Here is a 27,022-nt window from a genome sequence, read left to right as displayed (position 1 = left end):
CGTTCACTTACAAATTCCACCAGCCTCAAAATGAAATTAACGTCGGTGATCAGTTCTTTGATGTCTTTCATCGTCGGTTCTAACTTCCTCGGTCACTGTCGACTTGTTTGCTTTCGCACGAACAACGTGAAATTCTTGTAACACAATGTGATCGATGCAGAGAGAATGATCTCGAAAAATGTTCAGGGGATAGTATCGCTAAACAAAGTGTGAACGCGAATTTTTCTAAATATTAGATTAATAAACATTGTGTATTCTTGAGTGAAATTTTAATCAATAGGGAAAACATGACCAGCTTGCCGTTACCTTTTCCATTCTTGAAACTCAACGAATGGACCAAAGAGAAGACATTGTTAATATGGAAGACCACATCTCTGGTACCCTAAATTATAAACATTTATTAAAATATACTTGATCTCTAGCGGAAATAAGATAAAAAATTACATCTACAGATTCCAAATTGCAGCTAGATATTTTCTTTACAACAATTCGTATTTAAACATTGTTTCCAATTGAAGACCAATATTAAAAATTGATATAAAATTAATTAGTGTGAATAAGGACACAAAAGTTGAAGTTTCCATTTAAACTAAACTGGAGCTGTTGTAATGAAAGGAGTGAAGCGGTTTTTAATCGTTTCTTAATTAATTTTTCGCAGGCTGCTTGCATAATTGGCACACTATCATACTACAGCCCGTTGGAGCCATATTTGGAGATTCCGTGTTTCGGAATTCTAGTACCCACGTTCATAACCGGCTACCTCATCATCAATTGCATCGAAATACTAATGTTATCCGCACAAGAGGACTATATGTTCATCGTGAGTAAGTGAAACGTACGTAACACGCTAATGAGTTCGGGATACGACGTTGTGGCGGGAAATTTGAATGTTTCTGGTTTCAATCCAACAAGGAAATATGTTTCAATGTGATTGGCGCAATCGGTAGCATGCTGTGCGGCATTTATGAATTTTACAAGTGGATAGCGTGGATAGTCGAGGCTACAAGTGAGGCTGATAAGGATTACAAGTACGTTCGTAAGCATTCTGCATCAGTATTTCTCGTAAATTTATTTTTCGTATAGATAACTTTTAACATTTCTCTAAAATTATAAATAAGTCCACTGAAGGTACCTAGAAAATTGTCGAATACAAAAGTGCATGGAAATTCCTAAACAAAAATATAAATTTTCCGTATGCAATCAAAGTACAATGTTTACTCGATATATGTCCAAAACAAGGGCCTTGTTCGGGACATATATCGGCCAGGGGATTCTTTAGTGAAGCTCTAGAGGCCTCCATTCCACTCACGGGGTGTACCCTATGGCAGTGGGGATAGTGCCGAGACTTTTATCGGCTAGGCATTTGCGACATATATAGAGTAAAATTTGGTTAAAACCTTAACGAAAGAGGAAGGAAGTCCGCGTGCAATTTTTTCTTTTTATAGAAGTGTAAACATAGATTACTTTTCAATTAACCACATTAAATTATATCTTAATAGAGTTTGTCCCAGTCTTTCAGAATTCGCGCTCTCGATTGCCCTAATAGTCCATTCTGTGGCGATGACAGCTATTGCATTTCATCACATTCAGCAACAGAGACTTCAGTCATCGAGAGAAGATAATAACTAGCGGTTGCATAATGTTCACATTAACAAATTATTGGATTGTCGAAAAAATTTCAACCGCCATCGAGCACTAATCAAGAGCTTTCGTTTTAATAACACGAATGAACTATAGCAGATCTAAAATGTGTTTGAACGCTAAGTTTCCGATTCTCGAAAAATTGTCAACATCTGTTCTATTGTATTGTAACGAAATTATCGCATATCGAGAATTTCGGGAAAATGGGACTGTATGTTTAAAATTTTTCTGATAATCCCGTACATGAAATAAATATTGTAGAACCTTTGTGTGATAGTCAGATTGTCAATAAATAACGCCACGAAGATTTGTGAGAAATGATTCGGGAGGAAAGAAAAGAATGAGAGACAAGAAGAAACACGTCGTGCTTTTTTCCTGATCTTCGTGTTAGCGAACCGGAGGAGGGTTACAAAGCGACCACGATATGCATCAATTAGTCTACTTGACCTCGTAATCATCGTGAATGACCGGTACGATCCCACACCCACGATCCGGATACATAATCACGTTAATTACGAGCGTTGCTGGTAATTTAACCTTTCGAGGTACGACTCGAAAAACGACACCCATTTGCTGAAGAAAGGAAAGACAAAAAGAATTATGTTAATCCAGAGATAGGAATCTCTTTGCCTATTAAGCACAATTTCGCAATCCTGGATCATCCTATTGTGCACAAGTGAGGTGTCTTGATAAATAAAAATGCTAATTTCTGAAACAATTCTTCTCTGTTGTGTTTTCTATTTGTTATTTGAGTATAAATCTTTTACTTAAAAAATAGATCTGTATCATGCAAAATTGATTTTTGAGCTAGGGCAAGGGACCCAATTCTTGTGGGGGTACCAATTACTGTGCCTATACTATATTTACTTTTAAAGCACAATGAATATTAAAAACAGAGATATTACATTTTTTCATTAAAATCAGTTAATACATATGTTACACATCTCTTTTTTAATTATTCATTATGCTTTGGAAATGCGTAGAATTATTATAGGCACAGTAATTGGGTCTCTTACCCTATATCATATGAAATAATAATAATTAATAATAATAAATTCAGCATAAGTAGTATTTCATTGAAAAATTGTTGAACGCGTGCTGCTACTAAATAATATTTATGCTGACGGTACATAAAAAGTCGTCGTGGATTGAAATGAATATTTAAATAATTCAAAACGATAGCATTGTAAAATTCCATTTTGAGTTCTACGTTAATAGAAGTACATTTAAAAATTAAAAAAAGTAAATAGGGGCAATCGTGGTTTTCAGTAGATGGATTTCAGAACCGGAAATGGTTTTTAATAATGCGAGAGTCATAGGAAGATCGCGCGGTGATCATTGGTGAAGATGCCGCACCTACTGACCCACTGAACACATGACACTGCACTCGCGTTCATGAATGGTATTAACGATGTCGTAGTGCCCGCATATGTGTAGGTGAGAGTTTTGCCACGACACTGGCGTGTGCATAGTATGGTTTTTCCTATAGCTGCTGTAGCACATTGTTGAGACTGTTGCGCAATTAGAAAATAGTTAGAACGGAACGTCCCTACTTGAACTAAAATTAACATGAAATTCTATGAATATCAATAATATCAAAGAACTATGTTTCAGTTGGATTTATTACACTTTTATTTTGTTGCAAACCTTTACTAGTAGTTCCTTAAAAAAATATTTAACAATAAATTCACTTTACAACGCAGAAACGTTCTGTCAAATCCAATCATTTGTATTAAATTAAGAAATAAACGTATGCACTATTGTATTTAAAAATCAATTAAACATTACTCGTTCAAGTCAACTTATAATACTTCAAAATAATTATTAATATGTTTTCAAAAAATTCTCCTTATTTTGTTGAATACAGTGTTTCCATTATAGCAATCGAATAAATAGATTACAGGTGTATACTGAATCACTGGAGATGAAAAATTACTGTGTAAAGTGGATAATTCGTAGTTTATTAATGTTCAATTTAAGAGGGGCAAATTCATTTTTAAAAATTGTTTAGAAGTGCAAAAATATGGTTTGCAATATCGTATTTTTTCGTTTAATCATCCCTCAGAATCAGAGCACTTGAATTTTTCATGTTGTTTCCAACATAAATAACGCGAGTCCTTTCCAACATAAATAACGCGTGTCCCCTTTCGCGACATAAAATCATATCTGGAATTAGAAGTTTGTGATCGATATTGTACATAAGAAGATAGTCTGTCTAGAGGCTGACTCCTATTTGATCCGCAATCGTCATCGTGAAATTACTGACATCCTTAAGTGCTTCAATATTTACACTGCCATACCTCTGTCGTGTCATGGCCAAAACGTAACTTTCTATCGCAGACCACTGTTGAGCGTCTCTTATATAACGAACTTACGAATATGGGTCGCTAATCGTAACTATTTCACACTTCAATATGCGCTAATTCACTATGCACTTCCAAAGCAAGCTAACAACAACATACGTAAGAAATGGCACTCTAAACGAAAAAAGAGAAGTGAAATTTGTTGGGCAATAATCGTAAAACAGTGCACAACCGAATCTGTAATCTTACTAAATTTTATATTATTTCTGTTGGACGATGAAAACTTGTAAAATCGATTTTGATCTTCTAATTAACATTTGGTCACGTAGTTTATCAGGAAAAAATGGTCCACCAAAATTTTAAATGTACTGAAATTATTACAGGACGAAAATAATACAGTAGTATTCTGCAGTAAATATTAGGGGTACCCATACGTAATCAATTATTTGCAAAGAATTTATTTTGCCTCTAGTTCTGTTCTGTTGAAGAGGAAACACGTATTCTTTTGCAGTTTTCGGTAAAGCAGCCTGTGCTCAAAATATTCTTGATAATATTATAATATAATATTCTCAAACTATTCTTGATAATGATGGAGATTATATAATAAATTCAGAAATAAAAAGTTCAAAGTTTGTTTTAGATTTCAAAATAGTTGATTACTTATCGGTCCCCCTGATAGAAGGGAAATATTCTTGGTCGGAAGAAATGTTTCGTTTTGGAGTTAAAATAGCTTCGAGAGCAAAGGGTTAATAATTCTATAAATATTGAAGTGATCTTATGGGTCCACCTTTTATATGTTTTCATTGTTTTACAATGTCCGCAATCCGGTGACGAGAATAATTTCCCGACGAGAATGTTCGCGGGTTCGCGAAACGAAGTGTAAAAAGCGAGAACGCGAGAATGAAGGAAGAAGACGCCCGAGAGATCGTTTCCCAAGGTTGTGCATTGGCACACACACCGTGGTAAAATGGAATTCATACGCAGCCGTTAGGAGAACGTTTATGGAAGAAAATTCGCCACGGTTTTCATCGGTGCACCCCGGGGTCCGATTCCGATTCCGTTTTCGTTCATGCACGTTTCAACAAGGCGCTGCGCGGCCGCTGGTCTGCGCTCCAAGGCTTTGCACGCGTACACATCCGCAGTATGTCCACGCAAATTATACACCGTGAGTCACGTGAAGTCCAGCATGCTCCGATGCATGGCTCTCCGACGCACCGACAACACGTGCTCGTGAATTAAATCCCGTGGTTACCTCGCCCTTCGTTCCGGGCTCCAATTACTCCGCGGCCATTTTTTTTTTCTTTTCGAAATCCTCGGTCGCGCGGCCGGGATTCACTGAATTAATTCGACTACACGGATTCTCTCGTGCAGAGGCTGCGCAGCGCGTTTCAACGCATCCACCTGGCGATTATTCCACAATTTTTGGAAGTCTGAGGATTTTTCTCACCCTCCATAACGCAATTTGTCGAGGATTATTGTGAATTTATTACAATTACAATTTATTACAATTATTTTGTTACGATTATTGTGTAAACGGAGATTTTTTAGAGAAAGTATTAACCCTTTGCACTCGAAGCTATTTTAACTCGAAAACGAAACATTTCTTCCGACCTAGAATATTTCCCTTCTATATATACTTCTTCGTGTTATACTTACGAAAATGGTGCAATTTATTCGTACAATACTGAAGTGTTTAGTAATTTATTACATACGAACGAACTTAATAAGGTAAAAAATATTTTGAATAATTATACAGCAATTTTCAGCGGCGCCTTACAGTCGCCATTCGAGTGCTAAGGGTTAAAACTGACATTTCACTACGAATAATTCAATGTTTTCACCCTTTTTAGTCCTACGGAATGTTGTGACAGTCAAGCATTAACTATATTCTATGTGTTTCAATAAGAAATCAATGTGATATGAATGAAATGTTCAGAAATTGAGCAGGGAACATTATCGAAATAAATTATTTGAAAAAGAATCGCCAAGATGATATATTCGCTTAATATCAAATAATTGTACAATTAATTTGCGCTACGTAAAATATATAATGAGTAATGAATGAGTCATATAACGGGTTTTAAGAACGATAAAAAAAAACTTTTGATACTCGAAAGCTATTTGCAAGCTTAAACTAGGTTTACGGGGGCACTAAATATTCCTATTCTACATTACTTGATAAAAATAACAAAAATGTACCTATTCAAATTTTTAGCCAATTCTTTTACACTATATATACCCAAAGAAGTAAATTTGTTGAATAATTTCAAACAGTTTCGACAATTGTGAATTAAGAATACTAGAACCCGTCATTTTGTCGGGTCCCGTAAACCTAGTATTAAGGGCCCGGACTGCCAAAAGTAGAGTGACTACTTTACCGACAAAATATGGTTTTACGTGCCTCAAGAAGAAGTATAAAATGAGTCGTTTCAAGGAGGGATAAAATAAGCATGTCAACTGTTTAAATGAATGAATGAGTAAGAATTGGTCGACAGCATGTGTTCTATTGTTCCGTTATAAGGCGATGGCTCGGGACAGCGAACCCCTTATTTCGAAACAAACATCGTCGCCTTATATCGGAACGAAGCTGTAGCGGGCGACTAAAAAGTGACCCAAGTAATTCGAGGGTGGGGCGCCGCACAGTGGGCAATTTGGACAAAATCGGATTCAAAATCAAGGAACTTCCAGGAAAGCTGGAACTTTGTAGAATATGGGAAAAATAGGGAGATTATGGTACGAACGTTTTTTAACCTCGAGAAAATTCGTTAAACGCGCACAAATTCCGAGAAAATTTTTGTTTTTCCAATACCACGCGCGGAAAAATTTTTTTTAACATGCTGTACATCATTTGCCATAGATTTTTTCACGCTGATTTCAAATCTGGTCTCGAAATTTGTCTACGATCTCAGGATTTTGCAAAAAATAGATTTTTGTGACAAAAACTAATGAAGTCATTTTTTCGTTGAAATAATTGGATGGTAATAATCTCTCTATTTTTCCCATATTCTACAAAGTTGCAGCTTTCATTTTAAAAAAATGTCATCGCTCTACCACATTCCTATCGAAAGTTCCTTGATTTTGAATCCGATTTTGTCCAAATTCCCCACCGTGCGCTGGTCAAAGTTTTTCGGGAAATGACACGTCAGTGACAGAATCGGACGTAAGATTGCGAGCCGACGGCACACGGTGATGCGGTGAACCTTGCTAACAAAGCCCACAGACCGCCTGCGCAAGTTGCACGTTCGTACGAAGTAGTCGCGGCGTGTCATGCTTGGCGTTCCAGTTTAAGTTGTGCCGCGACGCAGCGTGGAACTGCCACGGTTCACTGTCGATTCCGCATCGGTCGCCGACGATCGCCGCGATTCCGCACCTGCAGACAGCCGCGACCACCGGTCGTCGATCGAATCGATCGATCCGTTCGCCGCTCTCGCGTCATCGAACCTGCGAAATTACACCTCGAACCAGAGCCGTTCCGTGACACCGTGAAGAGATCGATGAACAGGTGATAGCGAAAGGGTCCTCCGTAAAGCTGGGGTAAACCTAAACGCGTCGCGACGCTGCGTTCTGCGATCTTCGTGCCGCTTACACTCCATTCGTCGAACTTGACTATTCAAGCGATCGCGTGCGCTGCGTATATTTTACTACGTAGCGACGAAATTACGACGAACAGAGTATAAATCGCGAAATCCAGCTGAGTGACGCCGTTTAGAGGAGAGTCTTCTGGTCTGGAGCGTCATTTTGCGTCGAGGCTTTGCTCGGGCACATATTTACTGTTATTTTGACTACGCGATACAATTTTTTGAGGTCGAAATACCTAAAATTGTAAAGTATAGTATAGTTTCTTGTAGACGGGCACGAAAAAGTGAAATAATGAAATAGAAAAGGGAATAGGAATGTAGTTGTGGCGTAAACCTAAAGAAATATCTCATTATTTGGCAAAACGAAAAATATAAATACAAAATATAAATATAAACGAAATATCTCATTATTTAACATATCTCATTACCTAACATTTTGAATTTTGATTCTTTCGCGATCTCTCTTCAAGTTTAGCATAATAAGAGAAAATATAAATATTTCCATATGTTTTGAAGTTTTTGATTCATTTGATAGCGGTAAGTTTCCTGAAGATTCCATCTGAAGGTCGCAGTACTAGATCTTGAGATATCATCTCAGCCACGTTAGAAAGCAAGGTTCCGGGAAAAATGCATTTAGTAATCTAACTTTAGCGTTCTTTAAACTTCCGCAACTTTGTTATTGCTACGAATTTAAGCAGATCGTTTCGGGGAAAAAAGAAAAATCGATTTTTTCAAGGTTCTAGACCAGAAGGCTAAGGTTTGGCGAGCTTGTAGAGAAGAGGATTCTTCAGGAAGTGTTCAAGAACGTTCACACAGCGTGCGTAGAGTCCTCGTCGCAAGAGGTATGTGTTGTTTGGCTCCTGAAAGGTTGTGTCATCATCATGTTGACATTTCAGTCACTTGATTTATGAATATTGTTGCATAGGCAACGACGATGTGTTTATAAAAATTAGTCTCGATGGAAAAATTCAATTTTGAATGTTGAGTATTTCTGTTACCTTTTCATGGTGTTTTAGGATTAAAAAATTGAGGGAGGATAGGATTGAATGCTATTTTTTTTGTTTAAATTGTTCAAGGATGGAGACCGATCATGCTTCAGACACGCAGTCCTCTTGCATAGAGGAACTCTCGTAATTCACTCACAAAACATAATTTTAACCGACGGTCGTAGTATAGAATGTTAATCAATCTGGTCTCCGCTGATTGCATAATATGAATGACACAGTCATGCCAATACCATTCCGCTCGAGAAACAGAAATATACTAGGCGCGAACTGTCAATGAAACTGTTCGATTTTCAACTTTTACAAACTAATTCGAATTAATTTTTGCGATGAATGTTTTACCAAAGATGAACAAAAATATTCGTAATTATCAAGTTTTTTATAATTCATCATCAAGATTTTCATAATTCATCTCTAATATTGCAGATTTTATGCATTTATAACAAAAACGAGTAAGCGAAATTTAAAACAGTAGAGATACTAAAATCAATTCAACAGATACTAGTTTCAACTTTTTAAAACTATTAAAACAAGTAAAACTTTTTTGACGAAGCAAATGCTTATTTGCTATTCAAATGAATATCGAAGTCTTCCATGCCGAAGAATATCATGCAGTTTAATAATTAATCTAGAAGATAAATAACGAAGAGGAGTTTGTAGAGTTTGCTCGCACAGAAATTCTTGAAGAACGATACTGAAATTTCTACTAGTAATTTACACCCTCTTGAAATCACTTCATCGCCACTTGTCCCCAGCTTATGGTGGTTACACGCCACTCTCCCTGTTCACTGTGATGTTTATCGCGACGTATGCTACCAGCAGGATCGATGCGCTCGATGAAAGAGAACTAGGGATCGGAAGGCAGGACAATTGACCGTGAACAAAAGGCGAAACTGAAATCGTTCAAACTGGGTGACGGCAAAGGGAAACACCGCAGAGTCAGAATGGCAGACGAGAGTCAACAGGAGCAGCATGCCTCGAATGAGCGCAAGATCATCCGACATATACCGTTCATCATCAAAATCGTGGAAGTCGTGAGTACCATAATTACTCGAAACAAATTTAGTTCTCCCGTTGCTCTTTTGTTTCTGCTCCAAATCTTCATCGCGAGGCTGACTCTATGTTATAAAGCAACGGGTTTAATTGCAAATACAGTGAATTCTCGATCTATGTCAACAACACGGGCCTTGTCAGCGACATAGATCGTCCAGGAGACATACCCGAGCCGTGTTATGTTTACCCTCCTCTCGAGACCTCTCGAGCTTCGAGGTATACTCCGCGGTGGTGGGGATAATTCCGCGGCCTTTATCATCCAGGCCTTGGCGACATATATAGAGAAATCACTGTACGGCAATTTATCATTTTCTTCACTGAGAGCAACTAGTTTTCACAAAAATGACAAAAGTGAATGTATGTAGATTTTTCGCGAATTTTAATACATGTACGCGCATAAATAAATTTATTTGATCAATTCCTATGGAAAGATCTTTGTAACTATTCTAGACAAAACAGAATTACGTAAATAACAGATTATTTAAAGCTGTATTGAAATAAATAAGTACTAAAAATAGTGTTAACACTGCTAAAAAATAATACAAACATGTAGTTCTATTAAACACTATATTTTTCTGGCATTTTCTAAAATGTTTTATGAGATGTGTAAAAATCCGCATTTCAGTTTACATAGAACTGCTCGTATTAATTACTTATCGTTCAGGCTACACAGAACAATTAAAAGTGATTATTCTTTATGATGTACTTCATGACGTAATGTTTGTTATGTACGCTTTTGACATTATGCATTGTATTGTTTTCAGATCCTGGCCGTATTTGCGATTGGCTTGGTGGTGGATCCGATGAACTCGTTCCAACGCATACTGATCCGGACGAAATTCAAACTCGACGATGCCGCGATCATTTACATCACGATCGCTGGATACGTTATCATCAATTCGATCCTCCTCATCTCCCACTTCCTCGGAGATCGAATACCAAAGAGGACGGTAAGTTGTATAATACATTCAACGCATAAAATAATCGCGGTGAAATATGACATTCCAAAGAACTTAACAAATTTTCTAATTTACACCTAACTACCTTCGAATAAAGTATACTTTTACAGTCAAAACATTTATAATTGTCTTTGACATGAGTACTTATTCAAAATATTTATTTTCGACTGAAAACATATTAATTCGTTTAATAAACGACGTAGTATGCAATGATGTTTTCAGAAAGCGTGCGATTTTTAAATTGATTTACAATATTCGGCACGATGTAAAATGGCAGTCGATTTAAATTATCCTTTAAGTACCTCATGCATACGTAACGAAAGAGGACAGTGTCCTGACAGTTTAACAAACCATGAAACATTCGTACGCACACCCATGATAGAATCTAGATTACGTGACGCGTCTCGTAACAATAAATTGACAAGGTGACACAATCGAGGAATCGCGTGACGATCAGAAAAGGAAGAACGGCGTTGCGTTGTGTAGGTCCGTTTCCTTCATTCGATATTTTCGACATGTGTTCAGTCCGACGAGGCTCAAATTTCCAATTCGCTGCTCTCTATCGAGATTCTAGCTCATTTGCACAGCTGAGTCGTCGACGACACCGCGTTCAACGGCGTCAATAATTAACAGATGCCCCGTGTCCTTCGTGCGTGCACCAACACATCCTCCGTTTCCACGCGATTATTTGCTCTTACTTTGAAACCTCACAGTTACCTACTTACTCCTTGGTAATATTCATACTGTACATTCCTCGGCTGTGTTTCGTTTCTCCAATTTTCTTTAAATTTCTAAACGAACCAGTTTCATTTTTCTCAAAATGACGGGTTCTAATCATTTTAATTTGCAATTATTAAGACTCTAAAGATACAGTGACGAGCAAAAGTACGAGGACGAGTATTTTTCAATTGAATGATAAAGCTTAGGTAATAATAATTATATGGTGAATGTGATAAACAAAACAGTTTATGTTAGATAATATTAACAATATATATATAATATTTTACAAAAATAAGGACTCGAAGCAATGTTTACAGTTTGCTACAAATGCTAGGGAAATGAAATTGTCAACAAACACTGATAGCCAACTGTAGTAAGACGCGTTTAGAGTGGTGTTTACACAGTTTCTCTCCTATTTGAGAGTTAGTTGACACGCCTAAGTCAAGATGAAACCACTTAGCGCAGATCAAAGAAACAGTATCATTTCATTGTGCGATAAAGGTTTTTCACTACGGCAAATTGCAGGAAAATCTGGTGTATGTCGTACGATGGTTGCAAGAATAAAGAAAGGTAGTGTGTCAACTTCTTCAAGGAACTGTAGACCGCAACTGAAAGTCATAAAACTCCAAAAATCACGGCTCAAGACGTTAGAGTAAATGCAAGTGAATGAACCATTCGCTGCTCCTTGAAGAGAATCGGGTTCAAAGCGAAAGAAAAGAAACGCAAACCAGCTCTTTCAGGCAAAAATATTAAACTACGAAAAAAATTTGCTCACGCATACAAAGAGTGGACAACAGAAGATTGGAAAAGAGTTATATGGCCTGACGAAACAAAAATTAATAGATTTGACTCCGATGGAAGGTCTTGGTACTGGACTCCATCCGAAAATAGTAATCAAGCAAGTAGCATAAAAAACAAACTATGAAGTTCGGGGGTGGCTCAATTATGTGTTGGGGTTGTTTTACTCGCAAGGGTGCTGGTCCCTTAGTTCGGATAGAAGGTATCATGCGCAAAGAGCATTATTTAAATATTTTGCAAAATAATTTACCTTCTGTTGTTAATTCTATGGAATTTGCTGAAGACGAAGTAGTATTTCAACAAGACGGGGACCCTAAGCGTACTGCAAAGATAGTAAAAACCTGGTTAGGAAATCAAAAGTATTGATGAAGTGGCCAGCAGAAAGTCCAGATATGAACCCAATCAAAAATTTGTGGTCAATTGTGAAAAGAAGGCTAACAACATATGACAATCCACCTTGAGGTGTTCATGAATTGTGGAAAAGGACAGAACAAGAATGGTACCACATTGAGCCGGAAATGATTAAAAATTTAATAGATGGTATGCCACGCAGGCTAGAAGCAGTACAAAAAAGTAAAGCAAAATGGACAAAATATTAATTTAAAGCTTTATTTCGACGAGCACAATTAAAGTGCAAAACTGTAAAAATTGTCTTCCATCCCTATTTTCGACAAATATTCCGTATATTGTTAATATTAACGAAAATAATGTGTTTTGTTTATCCTATTCACTATGTAATTATTAGTACCTAATCTTTATCATTCAATTGAAAAATAGGTTGTATTATCACGTTTTATGTCAAACTAGTGAAGTGTGTTTAGACTTTTGCTCGTCACAACAAACTTATTTCTTTGGGTATATGTTATCAACAGACTGCGGATGTTTATGCAATTTTCAATTTTTGTCGGCAAAATTTTAGGAAAGTGGAAACAAATAAATTCGAATTTGTGGAAATAAAAGAAGAACGACACTACAGATGACCTCTTCAGTTGCACATCCTCGATTTTTACATTTTCGGTCCAGTTTCGTACAACTAGCGAGGTTTTACTATAGTTGTTGAATCGACATTAATCGAGAAGTCTTAACCGCATTCACTAGCTTCCCCATAATTGTTCAATTATTTTGTGTAGGATTTAGTTTACATAATCTATTCTTGCCCGTGGTGAGACTGTTCTAACGACCCGTGTGTTAGCATTGTTAAAGTGCGTGCGCAAAATAAAGGGAATCGCAACAACCTGCCGGGAAAATGCTGCCTCACCGAATTGCATTAGATATTCAAGGCTGCCTAATGAAGGTTCGCTTGTTTTTCTCGGAACATAAACGACACCCAGCATTGCGAACCAATGCTGTAACTGTATCGATCCAGTTAATAGCATAGCCTGGACAAAATGTAATTTTGTAAACTGTTGCCTGCGCACGCACACATCGAGCACACATTGAATGCTACTTCGACTGGCGAAACTAATCCACTGTTAACACTAGGTTCACGGTTCTAATATTTTTTATTTAAAATTATTAAGATTCTAACGATCCGTGAGAAATCATTTAGCAAATTTAGTTCTTTGGGTATACATTATTTTTAAAATATTGCTAAAAATGTGGGTAGCACGTTCTTGTTATTTTTATAAAGTAATGCAGAATAGTCACTTTTAGTGCTCCGTAAACCTAGTGTTAATAGCTCTGATCGTGGAAATGTCGTAATGAGTGGCATTAAGACGTCCATTTAATTGAAATTTATCGTCGTCCTAATTAAATACAGTTCTAAGTAATTTAAATTCATTTTAAAATGTTTAAAACTGCAATCGCAAAACAGCACGTTTGAAATTTGTCATGATTATCTGAAAATTGTACGTTCGATAAATGGTAACCATTCCCAAACAATATGTACTATTGCTCATGCGAGTGTACACTTGTGTTCTGTGTTCTACTTTGACGGAAATTTATAACTTATCAACCTTCGGGTTCCCATGCCTCGTCTTATCAACCACCTACTTTTGCGACGTTTATGCTTGTTTAACGATCGAAACTAGTAATACGCGAGGACTCCTTATTCGAAAAATGGCGACGGTTACCGTCGCACCGCAGTGATAGCACGCTATAAAATTAGAATCTTCGATGCGAACGCGGACAGCACCGTGGCCTCCTTTAGTCTATCTAAAAAAAATGGACTTCGGAATAAATTGTGGTGACTAGACTGCGGATCATTATGCGAAATAAAATTCTAATGTATTTCTTCTTGCAACAATTTTAATAAGTCGAAAGTAAGTATTCTTGAAGACCTGTAATGTCGTCATAGTTTTGTACTTTATGCATTCATATGTCGTTCGTTCATACGAAAATTGACACAATTTTTTAAACTATCTTTATTAGTTCACTAGCTTTGAAATCACCCTAACTTTACACAGTAAAAACGTCACAACTCTAATTCAATAATTATTCGCAGGAAAAACGACTCAAATAATTTTTCATAATTTCTATTAAAATTTTTGCATATACCTAATGCTTTGTTTACACGTTGTAACGCTCGAGGAGAATAGCTTTTCGTAATGGTAAAAAGATAATCTTCGAGGATATGGCAATTAAATGTGGGAAGAAGTTGGTGCACGTTCCCATTAATGATAAATTAAGCAAAGAGATTATTCTATACTCGGCAGCATTTACGTTTGTTAGTTCAATGTTCTTTCGAGAACTAATATGCAGGTTGTGCTACGCCATTGGGACGGGTTATACCCTCGAGGTTGATTAGATATAGGAAAAAGTAGACTAGTATGGAAAGTTCTATTTTCAACTAGTTTATTTTCTTCGCGAATGTAACGCTTCTAGAAAATGCAATCGAACTTTCGTTTCGTAATACAACCACGTATTTTTCTCACACCGATCGATTAGCACACTTTGCATGAGACAATATTAGGAAAAATATTAAGTTGATTTCTATCCGTGTGTTTACCTTGAACAAAACATGTTCTCGTGTCCATTCAATTTTTTTAATTGCGTTTATTTATAGAGGCATCAAAAGTTAAGTCATTACTGTAAAGTATTTCAACAAATTGTAATATTTCAATTCAGTATTTAATAACGATTCCTAAAAGATATGATTTTATTTTATTTTTTTGGAAAACAAAAAATAACGAACAAAATCGCTTCATCTCATAATGTAACGTAACCAGTGACCGTATTAATAATTTGATTATGAAAGATTAAAAAAATAGTTTATAAACTGTTGAAACGAAGAAACATTTTTAACGTACCTCTAAAAGTAAATAATATACTTCGTTGCTTTGTTCAGCCTTACAGCTAGGACTTGGACTTTGGTTTACATTATCGTATTTTTACATAACTATCATATCCTCACATTCGACTTATTCACTCCCTCTTTAAAAATCAATACAAGTGGCTAACTTTTTACGATCTCAAGCAATAATTCAACAAAAATTCGATCATTAACCATGAGGTTACCTCGAGGACAACCTAATAAACTTTCCTAATAAAAATTATCTTCGAAGGGAAACGAATAAAAATTTGTAAACTAATAAATTAGATAAAGAGTTGATAAACCCACCAAAATAAACTCAAGTATTAAAAATTTTAAATATACGAAATTTTCGTTTCTTAAGCATTAAACTATTATAATTGCAAACGTAGAATGCTCCAAATAATTTATCTGTTTAAAAACTATCCAGTTCTATTAAAAGTATTTTTATAATAGTTTCAGCCCAATTCGAAATAAGCCTTCCAATCGCGTGACTCGACCCTATATATATATATATATATATATATATATATATATATATACATGTATATACTACACATATATATTTTATCGATAATCTCGGACAGAAAATATTTGATCAACATTGTGAACATAATTGAATTATTTCTGTAACACGAACAATAATTAATTTAATAAAATATCAATTCACCGGATACAATTACGAGAGAAAAGTTACGCCAACACAAGGTAGAGCTTTAATGCGTTAATACTATTTTGTATGTTAATAGTATTATTAATAGTAACAATAGTTGGATGCATTATAGATTATAGTAAAAATTAATTTTCGAGTTTAGCAAAACAGATTATATCAATCATATCTATATGAACAACGTGGTACTCAAAAAATTAATTTTTAAGTGAGGTAGAAGAAATTGTTATACCTATACGTGGCACTCGCATGTGTCTAATATATTAGGGGTGCCCATAAGTAATCAATTATTTGCAAAGAATTTGTTTTGCCTTTAGTTCTGTACCGATACCTTTTACAGTTTTCGGTAAAGCAACCTGTGTTCAAAATATTCTAAAAAGTATAATTTTCTTTTACAACCCTGTAATAAAATGGCGGCGTCCGTACCTTCCGAGGATCGTATTCGTCATTGCATACTTTTTCATTTTCATGCGGGATTTAATGCAGCGGTAACAACAAAGAAAATTTGCGATGTTTATGGAGATGTATCGAAGGTCAACAAGTGTCAGCGTTGGTTCAGAAGGTTTGCTGCTGGTGATTATGATCTCTCTGACAGGCCTCGGACGACCAGTTGAATTTGATAATGACACCCTAAAATCTCTAGTGGAAGCTGATCCAAAATTAAGTATACAAGAATTATCGAGAAGCCTTGGGTCCACATGGTCAACTATACAAAGGCGCCTACGCGAAATGGGAAAGGCATATAGGCAAGGAATATGGGTACCGCGTCAATTATCTGAGACCAATAAGAATATTCGTCGATCAATTTGCGCTTCATTGCTATCCAGATTTCGTAGAGATCCATTTCTTAGCAGAATCGTTACCGGAGATGAAAAATGGATTCTTTATGATAACATAAAGCGTTCCAAGCAATGGCTTTCTGCAAATCAAACCGCAATATCAACCTCTAAACCTAGCTTATCACTTGGAAAGGTGTTACTGTGCATTTGGTGGGACTGTCGTGGCATAATTCACTTTGAGTTGTTGAAACCTGGAGAAACAGTTACTGCCGAGTTGTATTGTCAGCAATTACAACGGCTGTATTCAGAACTATTGAAAAAGAGGGCATCTTTAGTCCACGGAAAAGGTGTAATACTGCAAATTGACAATGGCCGGCCCCATACAGCGAAACTCACTCAGGAAAAAATCAAAGAATTGCAATGGGCAGTTTGACCGCACCCCCGTACTCACCGGATATTGCTCCCTCTGATCTTTTCAGATCTCTGGAGCATTATTTAAGAAATAAAACATTCTGTAGAAGATGTTAGGAGTCACCTTGAGTTACATTTTGCTTGACAAACCCTGGATTTTTGTAAGAGGGGGATTGAAAATTTGCAGGAAAGATGGCAAACTAATAATAAAAACTTGAATTTACTACAAAATAATTGATTACTTATGGGTCCCCCTAATAATTGAATTACTAAATTTTCTTCCGATGGGAACACGAAGAAACGCATGGTCTCGTATCTTTTTGTCCGTGACTGTAGATGCTTGGTTTGTTTGATCGAATAGTTTTTGCGAGGGGCGTTATGGCGTCGAGTCGTCCGTGTTTTCGAGTATTGGTGTCGTTTTGTTCCAGTTGGTACTGTTCTCTTCGTTGGGCGCGCTCCTGCACGTCGTCGCCGGAAGCGTGATCGTCTACAATTGGAGGAAGATCCAGGGCCCCTACTACAACAACAACGAGTTCTACCCCAGCAAACAGTACATGGACATGTTCATATCGGGAGCGGTGTTCACTTTCGTCGACGCGTTGGTTTTCGTCCTCGAGGTGGTTGTGATAGTGAGGTCCGCGACGAAGAGCACGCAGTGAAAACGGAGACGTATCATTCGGAATCATTATTTCGCGATGTCTTTGTTGCGCGAACGATACACGAAACCGACAGCTGTCAAGAAGCTATGAACAAATCGACGGTAAAGTAATTACACGATGTTACACGTTGTTCAAGGAAAATACGTATAATTAGGGTAAAGAATATTTTAACGTCTCGAATTTCAATTTCACGAGTGACGCTTAGTCAATAATATGTTAGTACAGCGCGACCACATGCGCGAGCATGTACATAGTTGTTCTTATTATATGCTTTTCGAATAGACGAAATTTGATGATTTCGCGGGAATGGAAGAATGGCTGCCGAATGTGTTCTAAATTGTGCAACCGGGAACTATGATTGAACACGAAATACAGTGATTTCTCTATATATGTCGCTAAGGCCTGGATGATAAACGTCGCGGAATTATCCCCTCTACCGAGAGGCCTCGGCGCTGGCGTGTTGTTGACGTATATGTATCGAGAATTCACTGTACTTCTGGAACCTAATGCCGTCCATGTTTCGAACTATACAATCGACAAGTAAACTTTTGAGCCAAATATTCGCGGATTAATTCTAAGGTTTTCATAGGAGTAGCTTTTTTAGAAATCGTAACTAGAAGGTAGCTGTTACTATTTTTAAAAACATGTACAAATTAAACCGTGTATTTTTAAATCTGTAGTACAGTATTGCGTTATGTTGAATTATTGGTTCGTGTCTGAAGTCAGTATAATTTTAACCGAGTAAGTTTCTACAATTATAAATCTGTTTTCACTTTTGTATTCAATGTATCTTCATTAGCGTTAGCGATTAGTGTAAGAAAGTTATTAAAACGAGTATCCAAAGATTTATCGAATTTGTGCATACCTTACGTTTTAAGGACCACCGAGAAGTATCAATTCATACTAAGCTACGATCCAAAGTCTGTATAGTTATGCAATGAATCTCGTATTAGATAGAGTAGATTTCTTATCAATGGACTGTAACTCTACGTACAATTGTGACACTTGAAAATTATTGGAATATGAAAAAAAGAAACGTGTTTATTAAGAAAAATATTCTGATTTTTATAAAACAAATTTCGAAAATGTGCATTTGCGTAAAGAATTACAGTCTATTTCTTAAAGTATTAGCAGTAGCGTTGTTAAGTTATACGTTTTATACGTATGATGAAATTCAATCTCAGAATTGCCATGAATATTCTTAGGTAAAAATAATATATTTTTTAATATTCACGGATAGCATAAGCGAACCGAAAAGATTGCAACTAGTTATCGCATACGCGCTCGTAGATCTAATGAATCTTGCCGAGTCTTTATCAAAACAATTCCGTCCAATTTAATGTTAAACTAACAATCGTGTATCCCAGAGATCACTCGTGTACACGATAAACATGTGGAACTGTACCAAATAAAATATGTAATTAGACGCGTAAATCGTTTATCACGCGTGTTCGAGTAAACTTTATAATTCGTATTTTAACAAATGTATTACTTATATTTAAATATTAAAAAATCGAATGAAAACACGGAGACGCTATCTTTCGTACATTGTATATGCAATAACTATGTGATTTCTGTATCAATAAAAACGTTTAACGAAACAATCGAGTAATAATTGATGAAAAGTGGAGAAAAGTGTTACGAAATTAATTTTTTAGAATTCTCCGAGAAAGTTATGAACAAGTAAAATGTACACGGAAATTTAGATTGCAAATTAAAAGCTACAATGAGACTGCATTCAAAAGTATAAAATTAAAGAAAAATTACTTACAGCGGATCCAAAAAGCGCCATTACTATGGAGAAATGTTGCGCTTCCATGTAATTTATGTAACACACTCAGAAAAATTACCCAAAATTTATTTTTTCTTCCTGTCCCCCCTATCACAATTGTTTTTTACAATAAAAATTGATGAAGAAAATTATATTGTTTGTAAAAGGCTGAATACTTCGCACGCTCGGACTATAGAATTGAGAAATTTTCGAAAAATGGAGTTGATAAGTTCGGTATCCAATTATTGCATATGTTTACGCTGGCTTCTCCCACTCCCGCAATTGTTCATCGCGAAGTCGGAAATTTATCGAGGCGCGAATTCAACTTTCCAACGTTCAGAACGCATGTAACAAAAAGTTGAATGACATCGGAGGTCTTAATGATTACTCGGAGGTTCGATCGATACTATAAAACGAAGAAAAAACGAACTTCCAGCGAAACGAGGGAATTATGAAAAGACAAGGTTGACCGATCTAAGTAGCCCAATTAAACAACGTATCTTCTTCTTTCTCGCACGCTGCTCAGCAAAGATAAACAATTGTACATTTCCTAACCTGCAGGTAAACGTTCCTTTCTGCAAAGATTAAATCCGTTTAAGTCGACAGTGTTTGGCAAGCGCGGAACCAACGGTACCGCGAAACTAATCATCAGACCGCTTAGGATATTCCAGTTTGTAAGTATCAGTAATAGTAATGAACGTTTCACTGTATTTTCTGAACAGTGTTACGAGCAGAGATCGAAATCAACAGTTATGTATTTCGTTTCTAAAAAATTTCTTTTCGAATCTACATGTCGCGTTTACGAAAACGTCTGTAACTTTTATTATAATAATTTTTATAGAAAAAGCTTTTTTAAAAAGTACTCTACTACTCTCGTGGAACAGATATTCTACAATATGCAAAATAAAAATTTCATGGAAACAAGGTATTCGAGAACGTTTGTTAAAAATTATTTATTATTTAAATTAATATCTTAATTATTTACAAAAGAAACTCGGAGAATTATTGAACTATCTATGTACGTAAATATTACAAATAAATTGCAGAATAATGATATTGTTGTGATACTGTTCATCGAATAGTGTCGAGTATTTGTGACAATAATTGAGAACTTTAACAATACAATTTTTATTTTTCTCTACTTTCGTTTTCCATATCTAAGTTATCTTAAAAACATTCTACGGTATATTTTTCGATCTCTGGTTACGAGGGTCAGTCAAATATAAAGAGGACGTTTTCTCTAATTCTACATTTGAACGGAATTGTTCAAAAATACATTTAAATTATTTTTCTGTGCTGGATTAACCAGTAAGCAAAGTGAGCACGTGCTTGGGGCGCCAGGAGAATTGGGGCACGGTAGAAATTTACTAAATTTTACATCTTTTACACAGTAAGAATATTGCTAAGTGTTTATGTACACGTGTGTGCCAGTAGAAAAATAAAAATCAGTATTCAGTGGACCAAACTCTAACTTTTGTTGCAAACATTTTTCAGTAAAATTGTCAAAAATGCCTAATAAATCGTACAGGAACAAGAAGTCTCGCGGGAGGGCACAAGGTCAAAGGGGTCGCTCGCTCGCTCCGCCTATATCCCCACCGCTGACGCTCCAGTAGGCCAATGCTAGGGTTTGACGTCACACGCTGTATAGTATGTGTCACCGCCAGTAGAACAACTAGGGGCGTGCCCCTTTCACTCTGACCAATCAGTGCGGCACGCACAGTACACTCTGCACAGTAATGGGCACGGTAGGGGCCCCTCAAACGCTTCTCCCACCAACCACCACTCTTTACGCTGGTGTCTCGCGTCTTCGTTGCCTCACGGTGTCCCTGGGTAACCCCTCCCCCCTTGCTTACTGGTGGGGGACAGTGGGTGCTATGGTGGGGATGGTCTCCGATAAAAATGTCCACCCCTGCCCTAAGCTGTGCCCTTAAATGTTTAGGGCCTCTAAATGTCTCTTGATCCGACGCTGAGTCCGATTGATATTTGTCTGACCCTCGACTAGGTTTTCGCTGAAGGACACCGTAATCTAACGATCGCTTATTTACAATTAGCTAGTGGTATTACTGATTTTCGTGTTCGTAATTTATGCGATTGCGATCGGTAACACGGATGTGTCGGCTGTGACCTGTTTGTTACTTGTTGTCCTTTCCGGTGTCTACGTTTTCGTTCTCGCGGTGGAATTGATCAGCTTTTTCGGTGGAGGAGAATTGTATGCAATCCCGGTAATAATACATCTGAAACGGTTTCAAGTGACAATTAACGAATTATTCAGGATTAAATTTGTTCTATGCCATTTCCCTAACAGATATTTATTCTTTCCTTCCTGGGCGCAATACTTTTTGGAATCGCCGGAATTCTTTTAATACTACTGATCGGCACGATCAAACTGTGGTACATTCTAGTAGTCCTGTGTCTATCTCTGCTGGCGTTCATATTATTTTTAATCGATATTATAATCATGCTATTGTGAGTAACGCACGTGTTAGAAGCCGCTTGCAAATATCTGCAACTGTGAATTTTCGGCAGGTATTGGAAGCAAAAGTGCCTTTGCAAGCACTGCATGTACCCCGGCCCGGCTGATATGCATTTTACCGATCCTAACTATTGTGATCCTCAGTGCGAAGTGAGTCCAATCATTATTTAATACAGAGAACTATGTAACACGAAATTGTAAGGTAAAAGGTAGTAACAATTTCCTATTAACACCGTAATTCAAACTACAGAGGTTCGTTAGATCTTTCATGAAAAAGGATATTATACAAAAAATAATAATTATAAAGCAAGCTTGCAAAATAACTTGGATTTTCATTTATTCGAGAAAATTTGCCTCTTCGATCCACATATGCATGCCTAAGGGACAAAGCATATTTTCACGAAATTTATCATTTTTATTTTTTAATATTAATATAAATTGATGAGACTGAAATATTTATATAAATTTAAGTCGTTATTCCACCAAATGAAAGTACACTAAGTGATTTTTTCATTAATATTGGTTGGCCAACAGTTTTTGTTTTTGCAGTATGTCATAAACAGTGTGCAGTGATTTCTTTATATATGTCGCCGAGGCCTGGATGATAAACGTCGCGGAATTATTCCCACTACCGCGGGGTATACTCAGTGAAAGAACACGAAACTCGAAAGGCCTCGGACGCCGAGTAGTGTAAACATAACACCGGTCGGGTATGTCTCCTGGACTATGTATGTCGCTGGCAAGTGTGTTGTTGACATATATCGAGAATTCACTGTATTTCCACGGTAACAATTCGTGCAAAAAACTTCATAACTACGTCGTACTTGAACCCGAGCCAGGCTGCAAATTTTGGTTGGACCAATATAAATTTCTCGTTAATTAACCAACTATAATAATTGTAGTCCCAACATTGGATATTCGTTAACAAATTGTTCTAACTTTTTCTATGCAAAAAGACTAACTATATCCCAACTAATTCCCAACTGTTAGCGTTGGCCAACCATAAATGCTACTAGGTGAGTCCCTGTGAGTAAAATTGATGACGAGTCACATTAAATATAGGAGTGCAAAAGGTTAAGTGTTAGATGAATCGCCCTGTACGTGGAGTACTCTAGCGCGAAGTAATTTATGCTCGTGGAGTGTCAACGTCTCTTTGACGGTGACTCTCTGCAATCTAGGCGACCAAATTCGACTTGATGACCAGCGTCAGCGACGTCAGAATGGTGCCTGCAGCCGAGGATGACATGCCCGAGCATTGTTACCGAAAGATAGGACAGCCTCGACGACGACAGTACGTCGATCGTCCGTCGAGCGCGCGCTCTTCCTCCACCGTTGAATTTGCCAAATGCCAAACGGACTCCCCTGTGATGACTCATATCCAAAGCCAAGCGAGTACCACCAATTAACTTATAGTCCACGGACAAATCCACGATTTCATTCTTAAGGGCCCGGGATAGTCATGTGACTCTTCAATTAATAATTTCCATTCATAGCCTTCAGACACAGACTTAAGATCCGTCTTGGTTTTGATCCGACGAGTCCTAAGAATTAGGACAAAATATAGCTCAATTTGTATCCGGAGATATTTTCTAGCACGCGCTGCTCTCGATTTCATCCAGAAAACTCATCGAATGGCGTAGAAATGCTTGGATTTCACGGCATGCGCATAGTCAATTTTTGGCCTACTTCTAACGCTTATATTACCAAATATCCGCATAATCTCGACAGCTCGTGACCAGTGCGCGCTAGATTGAACCTTCCTCTTTCGAACGAACCCTTTCCCACCGAAAAATATTCTCATACAAGGACGAAAAGTTGAGGCGCGTGAAACCATTTTTCGCCTAGTTTTGTCGGTAACGTAGTCACTCTACCTTATCGCGAATCTACGACGACCGGGCCCTTAACCCTATACCTCCTCAACTATTTTACTCCCACTGTTTACTTCTGCCTTCGTCCTACGTATCTGAAGACTATAAAACAGTACACTTAGTTTTGAGCACAAATATTTTTCACGATGACCAGGTTAAAAAATACATGGCATTTTAACACTAAACCCACCATCGCCGGTCAACTGACAAATTTCCTATTTTTTCTTTTACAACTATTAAAATTATAAAGACCGTGAGAAATGATTCGCATTTCTTCATTCAAGCACGCATTGTAGTACAGTGGATGTAAAAAGTATTCGTACACCCTTCAAACACGAATAACATTTTTAAAGTTGGGCCAAACGGATCGAGTTTTTTGTTTAAGATGTTAGAAGGATTAGTTCACTAGGTAATGTGTAAATAATTTCTTTTGCGATGAAAAATGTAAAGGTCGCGATTTTAAGTTTTTCATCTGTGCTTGTAAAATTGTCAGAAACTGCGATTCAAATGAATTGCAAACCCTAAATTCAAAATTTTTCACATCTTACAACTGTCACGGGGGAACAGGGCGATAGAAGGGGAAATTTGAGTGGGGGAACAAGTCTTGATCTGGCGACTATGGGTCTGAGAAATCGAAATTTAGTCACATGATTAAAACTGTAACGCAAGGTAACACATGTACTGTCCGTGCCTCACAGGAAGTCTGGCGGGACGGCACAAGGGCAAAGGGGCACAAGGGCAAAGGGGCACAAGGGCAGAGGGGTCACAAGGGCAATGGGACACAAGGGCAGAGGGGGCACAAGGGCGAAGTGGCACAAGGGCAAAGGGGCATAAGGGCAATGGGGCACAAGGGCAAAGGGGCACAAGGGCAAAGGGGACACAAGGGCAGAGAAGACACAAGGGCAAAGGGGGCATAAGGGCAAGGGGCACAAGGGCAAAGGAGCACAACGGCAAAGGGGGCACTCGCTCCGCCTACATCCCCACCGCTAACGCTCCAGTAGACCAATGCTCAGGCTTCGACGTCACACGCTGTATAGTCTGTGTGTCCGCTTTAGCCAATAGAGCAACTAGAGGCGTGCCCCTTCCACCTTGACCAATCAGCCCCGCATTCCTTTCACGAGACTTCTTGTGCGACACGCACAGTAACTGTAGAGAACACCAATTGTTAACGTGTTAGACTGGACAGATTTGATAAACTTTAGCAAAACTTTAGACTCAGCGTCACGTGGTGGAAATGCCGACCCAAACAGTGAGCAAATGCGAATTGTGTCATCGACGGATGGGAATATTTACGGGTTCTATGGATGCGCAACCAGGAATGCAACAGCAAGCCCCGTGCGCACCGTGCGCACCGTGTGCACCTTGTCCTGCGCTTGTACAGCTTATACGAGGAATGCCGTGTTGTCCTGGGTTCGTACTGTTCATAACTATTATTACATGATTTTATAAAAAGCAAATTCAGTATTGCGAACTTTCTCTCTGTGAATTTTCTATGCAGCCTTGTTTCAAACCTATATTTATAAATGGTCAGTATTTATGTAAAAATTGTTTCTTAACGTTACAACTACGTCTAAATGACAGGTTTCAAATTTATTTATTTACTATTATCGAGATTGTAAAGATGCATTCTTGAGGAATTAGTCAATTTTATTTCGAAAAATCTTTATAATCTTTATATTATTCGTATAAAGTAAAGTGAAATGGACTCTTTACTAAACATTATTTTATTTTTTAGAAACTATTATACTGTTATACTATATTATACTTTATGTGGTTCGTATATTTCACAAAATATTGTTCCACTGATACTAGGCAGTGGAATGAGTCCTCAATGATTTTCCTAATTACAGTAGAATCGTTTTGATTTTTAATCACGACGTCCACAGTTTCGTGAATTGTCACAAAATCAATTTGATTTTGAATTGTACCATGAAATTGTCATTTGATGTAAAAAAAAAAAAATAGTTGCAGATGCGTAACAACAGGTATAGTACAAATGCCACAGCAAAGTCAACAGCAACAGACTCTGCGACCGGATCAAGAAAAGTCGGCATCGGCGAGCGAGGGGCAACGGAATCAACAGGAACAGAAATCCGGAATGTTGACGAGTGAGAAAGCTCGAATCGATCAGGTTGCGAGTACAGGCGTTAACATGAAACAGAAATAACTTTCCTTCGATACTAATTTAGGTATCGCCGATCACCACGATCGGTGTGATACACTTAACTTTTCCGTAGTCTCGGTGATCGCCGAGACTTTATCATTATAAACGAATGTGACAAATATACCATTGAAAAGGTCTAAAACGATTATTTCATTGACTGTGTACTTGGAAAGATCTAAATTATAACAAATGACAGTTTTGTCGACTATATAATTTCGGAAAGTTCAAAATAATGATTTTTTTTTTTAAATAGCGTACGAATGTCATAGCACGATTTATTATTCGGAATTTCACGTAGCTACACGGAAGGAGGATGGAGGATTTGTCATAAATATGTAACATAACATATATTTTATTATTTTGAATCTCAAGGAACTAAGGAAAGGGGGTGAATTTGGTTTTGAAAATTCGCACTTTTCTCGATTTACTCTAAATGTATGGTCTTCTGAGATCTCAGATTGCGGTGTTCGCCATTTTGAAGGTGAACAAGAGGAGAAGCAAATGACAGGAGTCTCGGGTACTATCGCTAAACTCACGCACGCCTCGTATTGCGTAACAGCGAGCAGAACAACTGACATATCTATTCAAACTGTGGACGAGGACTCGAAAAGCATGTAAGAGATTTTTTCGAAAATTCGCAAACTCGAACTTTGAAAAGACCCGCTCTTGAACAATAAAATATTTTCCAAACGACCCCATTGTTATTTCTTACACATTATTCGCTTGTATACTCGCAATCGAAGCGATTCGATCGTGTGAAATACATGGCCAAAAGCTCCTAAAAATCGTCAAAATTTGTTCTTATGCGGGAACTTAGCTTCTAGTTTATTCAAAAAAAGCAAGTAAAAAGAAAAACGTGTTCAAAACATTTACATTTCCACAATTCTATAATTTATATTGAGAATTAGATCCGAAATAGTT

The 27,022-nt window shown here is 37.2% G+C and overlaps 3 protein-coding genes across 6 annotated transcripts in view; 2 read left to right on the top strand and 1 right to left on the bottom strand.

Moving 5' to 3' along the window:
- The window catches only part of Adsl (adenylosuccinate lyase), a 53,031-nt gene that overhangs the window by 16,275 nt on the left and 9,734 nt on the right, over window positions 1-27,022 (bottom strand). The window lies entirely within an intron of this gene.
- LOC143361436 (uncharacterized) lies at window positions 7,200-19,429 on the top strand. Of its 4 annotated transcripts, none has more exons than XM_076800828.1 (5): window positions 7,200-7,446; window positions 8,259-8,364; window positions 9,349-9,560; window positions 10,344-10,529; window positions 17,595-19,429. In XM_076800828.1, the coding sequence occupies exons 3-5, from the start codon at window positions 9,471-9,473 to the stop codon at window positions 17,823-17,825; spliced, it is 507 nt and encodes a 168-aa protein (XP_076656943.1). In that variant the 5' UTR covers window positions 7,200-7,446; window positions 8,259-8,364; window positions 9,349-9,470; the 3' UTR covers window positions 17,826-19,429. The 4 variants fall into 4 exon arrangements, with proteins under 4 accessions (XP_076656943.1, XP_076656935.1, XP_076656959.1 ...); XM_076800820.1 differs by having other exon boundaries at window positions 9,346-9,560; XM_076800844.1 differs by lacking the exon at window positions 8,259-8,364.
- On the top strand, window positions 24,983-26,336 carry LOC143362135 (uncharacterized). Its single transcript, XM_076802061.1, has 2 exons — window positions 24,983-25,347; window positions 25,903-26,336. Exons 1-2 carry the CDS (start codon window positions 25,172-25,174, stop codon window positions 26,102-26,104), a joined length of 378 nt encoding a protein of 125 aa, XP_076658176.1. The 5' UTR covers window positions 24,983-25,171; the 3' UTR covers window positions 26,105-26,336.

Source organism: Halictus rubicundus, chromosome 1 (assembly GCF_050948215.1).
Source record: "Halictus rubicundus isolate RS-2024b chromosome 1, iyHalRubi1_principal, whole genome shotgun sequence".
Lineage (NCBI taxonomy): Eukaryota > Metazoa > Arthropoda > Insecta > Hymenoptera > Halictidae > Halictus > Halictus rubicundus.
Note: the sequence above shows the minus strand (reverse complement) of the source record. Positions and strands in the feature narration are given on the sequence as shown.

Coding starts and splice junctions, on each gene's coding strand:
- LOC143361436 (XM_076800844.1), top strand. CDS start 9,471: ATGGCAGACGAGAGTCAACAGGAGCAGCATGCCTCGAATGAGCGCAAG. Junction 9,561..10,343: donor TCATCAAAATCGTGGAAGTC/GTGAGTACCATA, acceptor TATTGTTTTCAG/ATCCTGGCCGTATTTGCGAT. Junction 10,530..17,594: donor ATCGAATACCAAAGAGGACG/GTAAGTTGTATA, acceptor GTTTTGTTCCAG/TTGGTACTGTTCTCTTCGTT.
- LOC143362135 (XM_076802061.1), top strand. CDS start 25,172: ATGCCGACCCAAACAGTGAGCAAATGCGAATTGTGTCATCGACGGATG. Junction 25,348..25,902: donor GGAATGCCGTGTTGTCCTGG/GTTCGTACTGTT, acceptor AAAAAAAAATAG/TTGCAGATGCGTAACAACAG.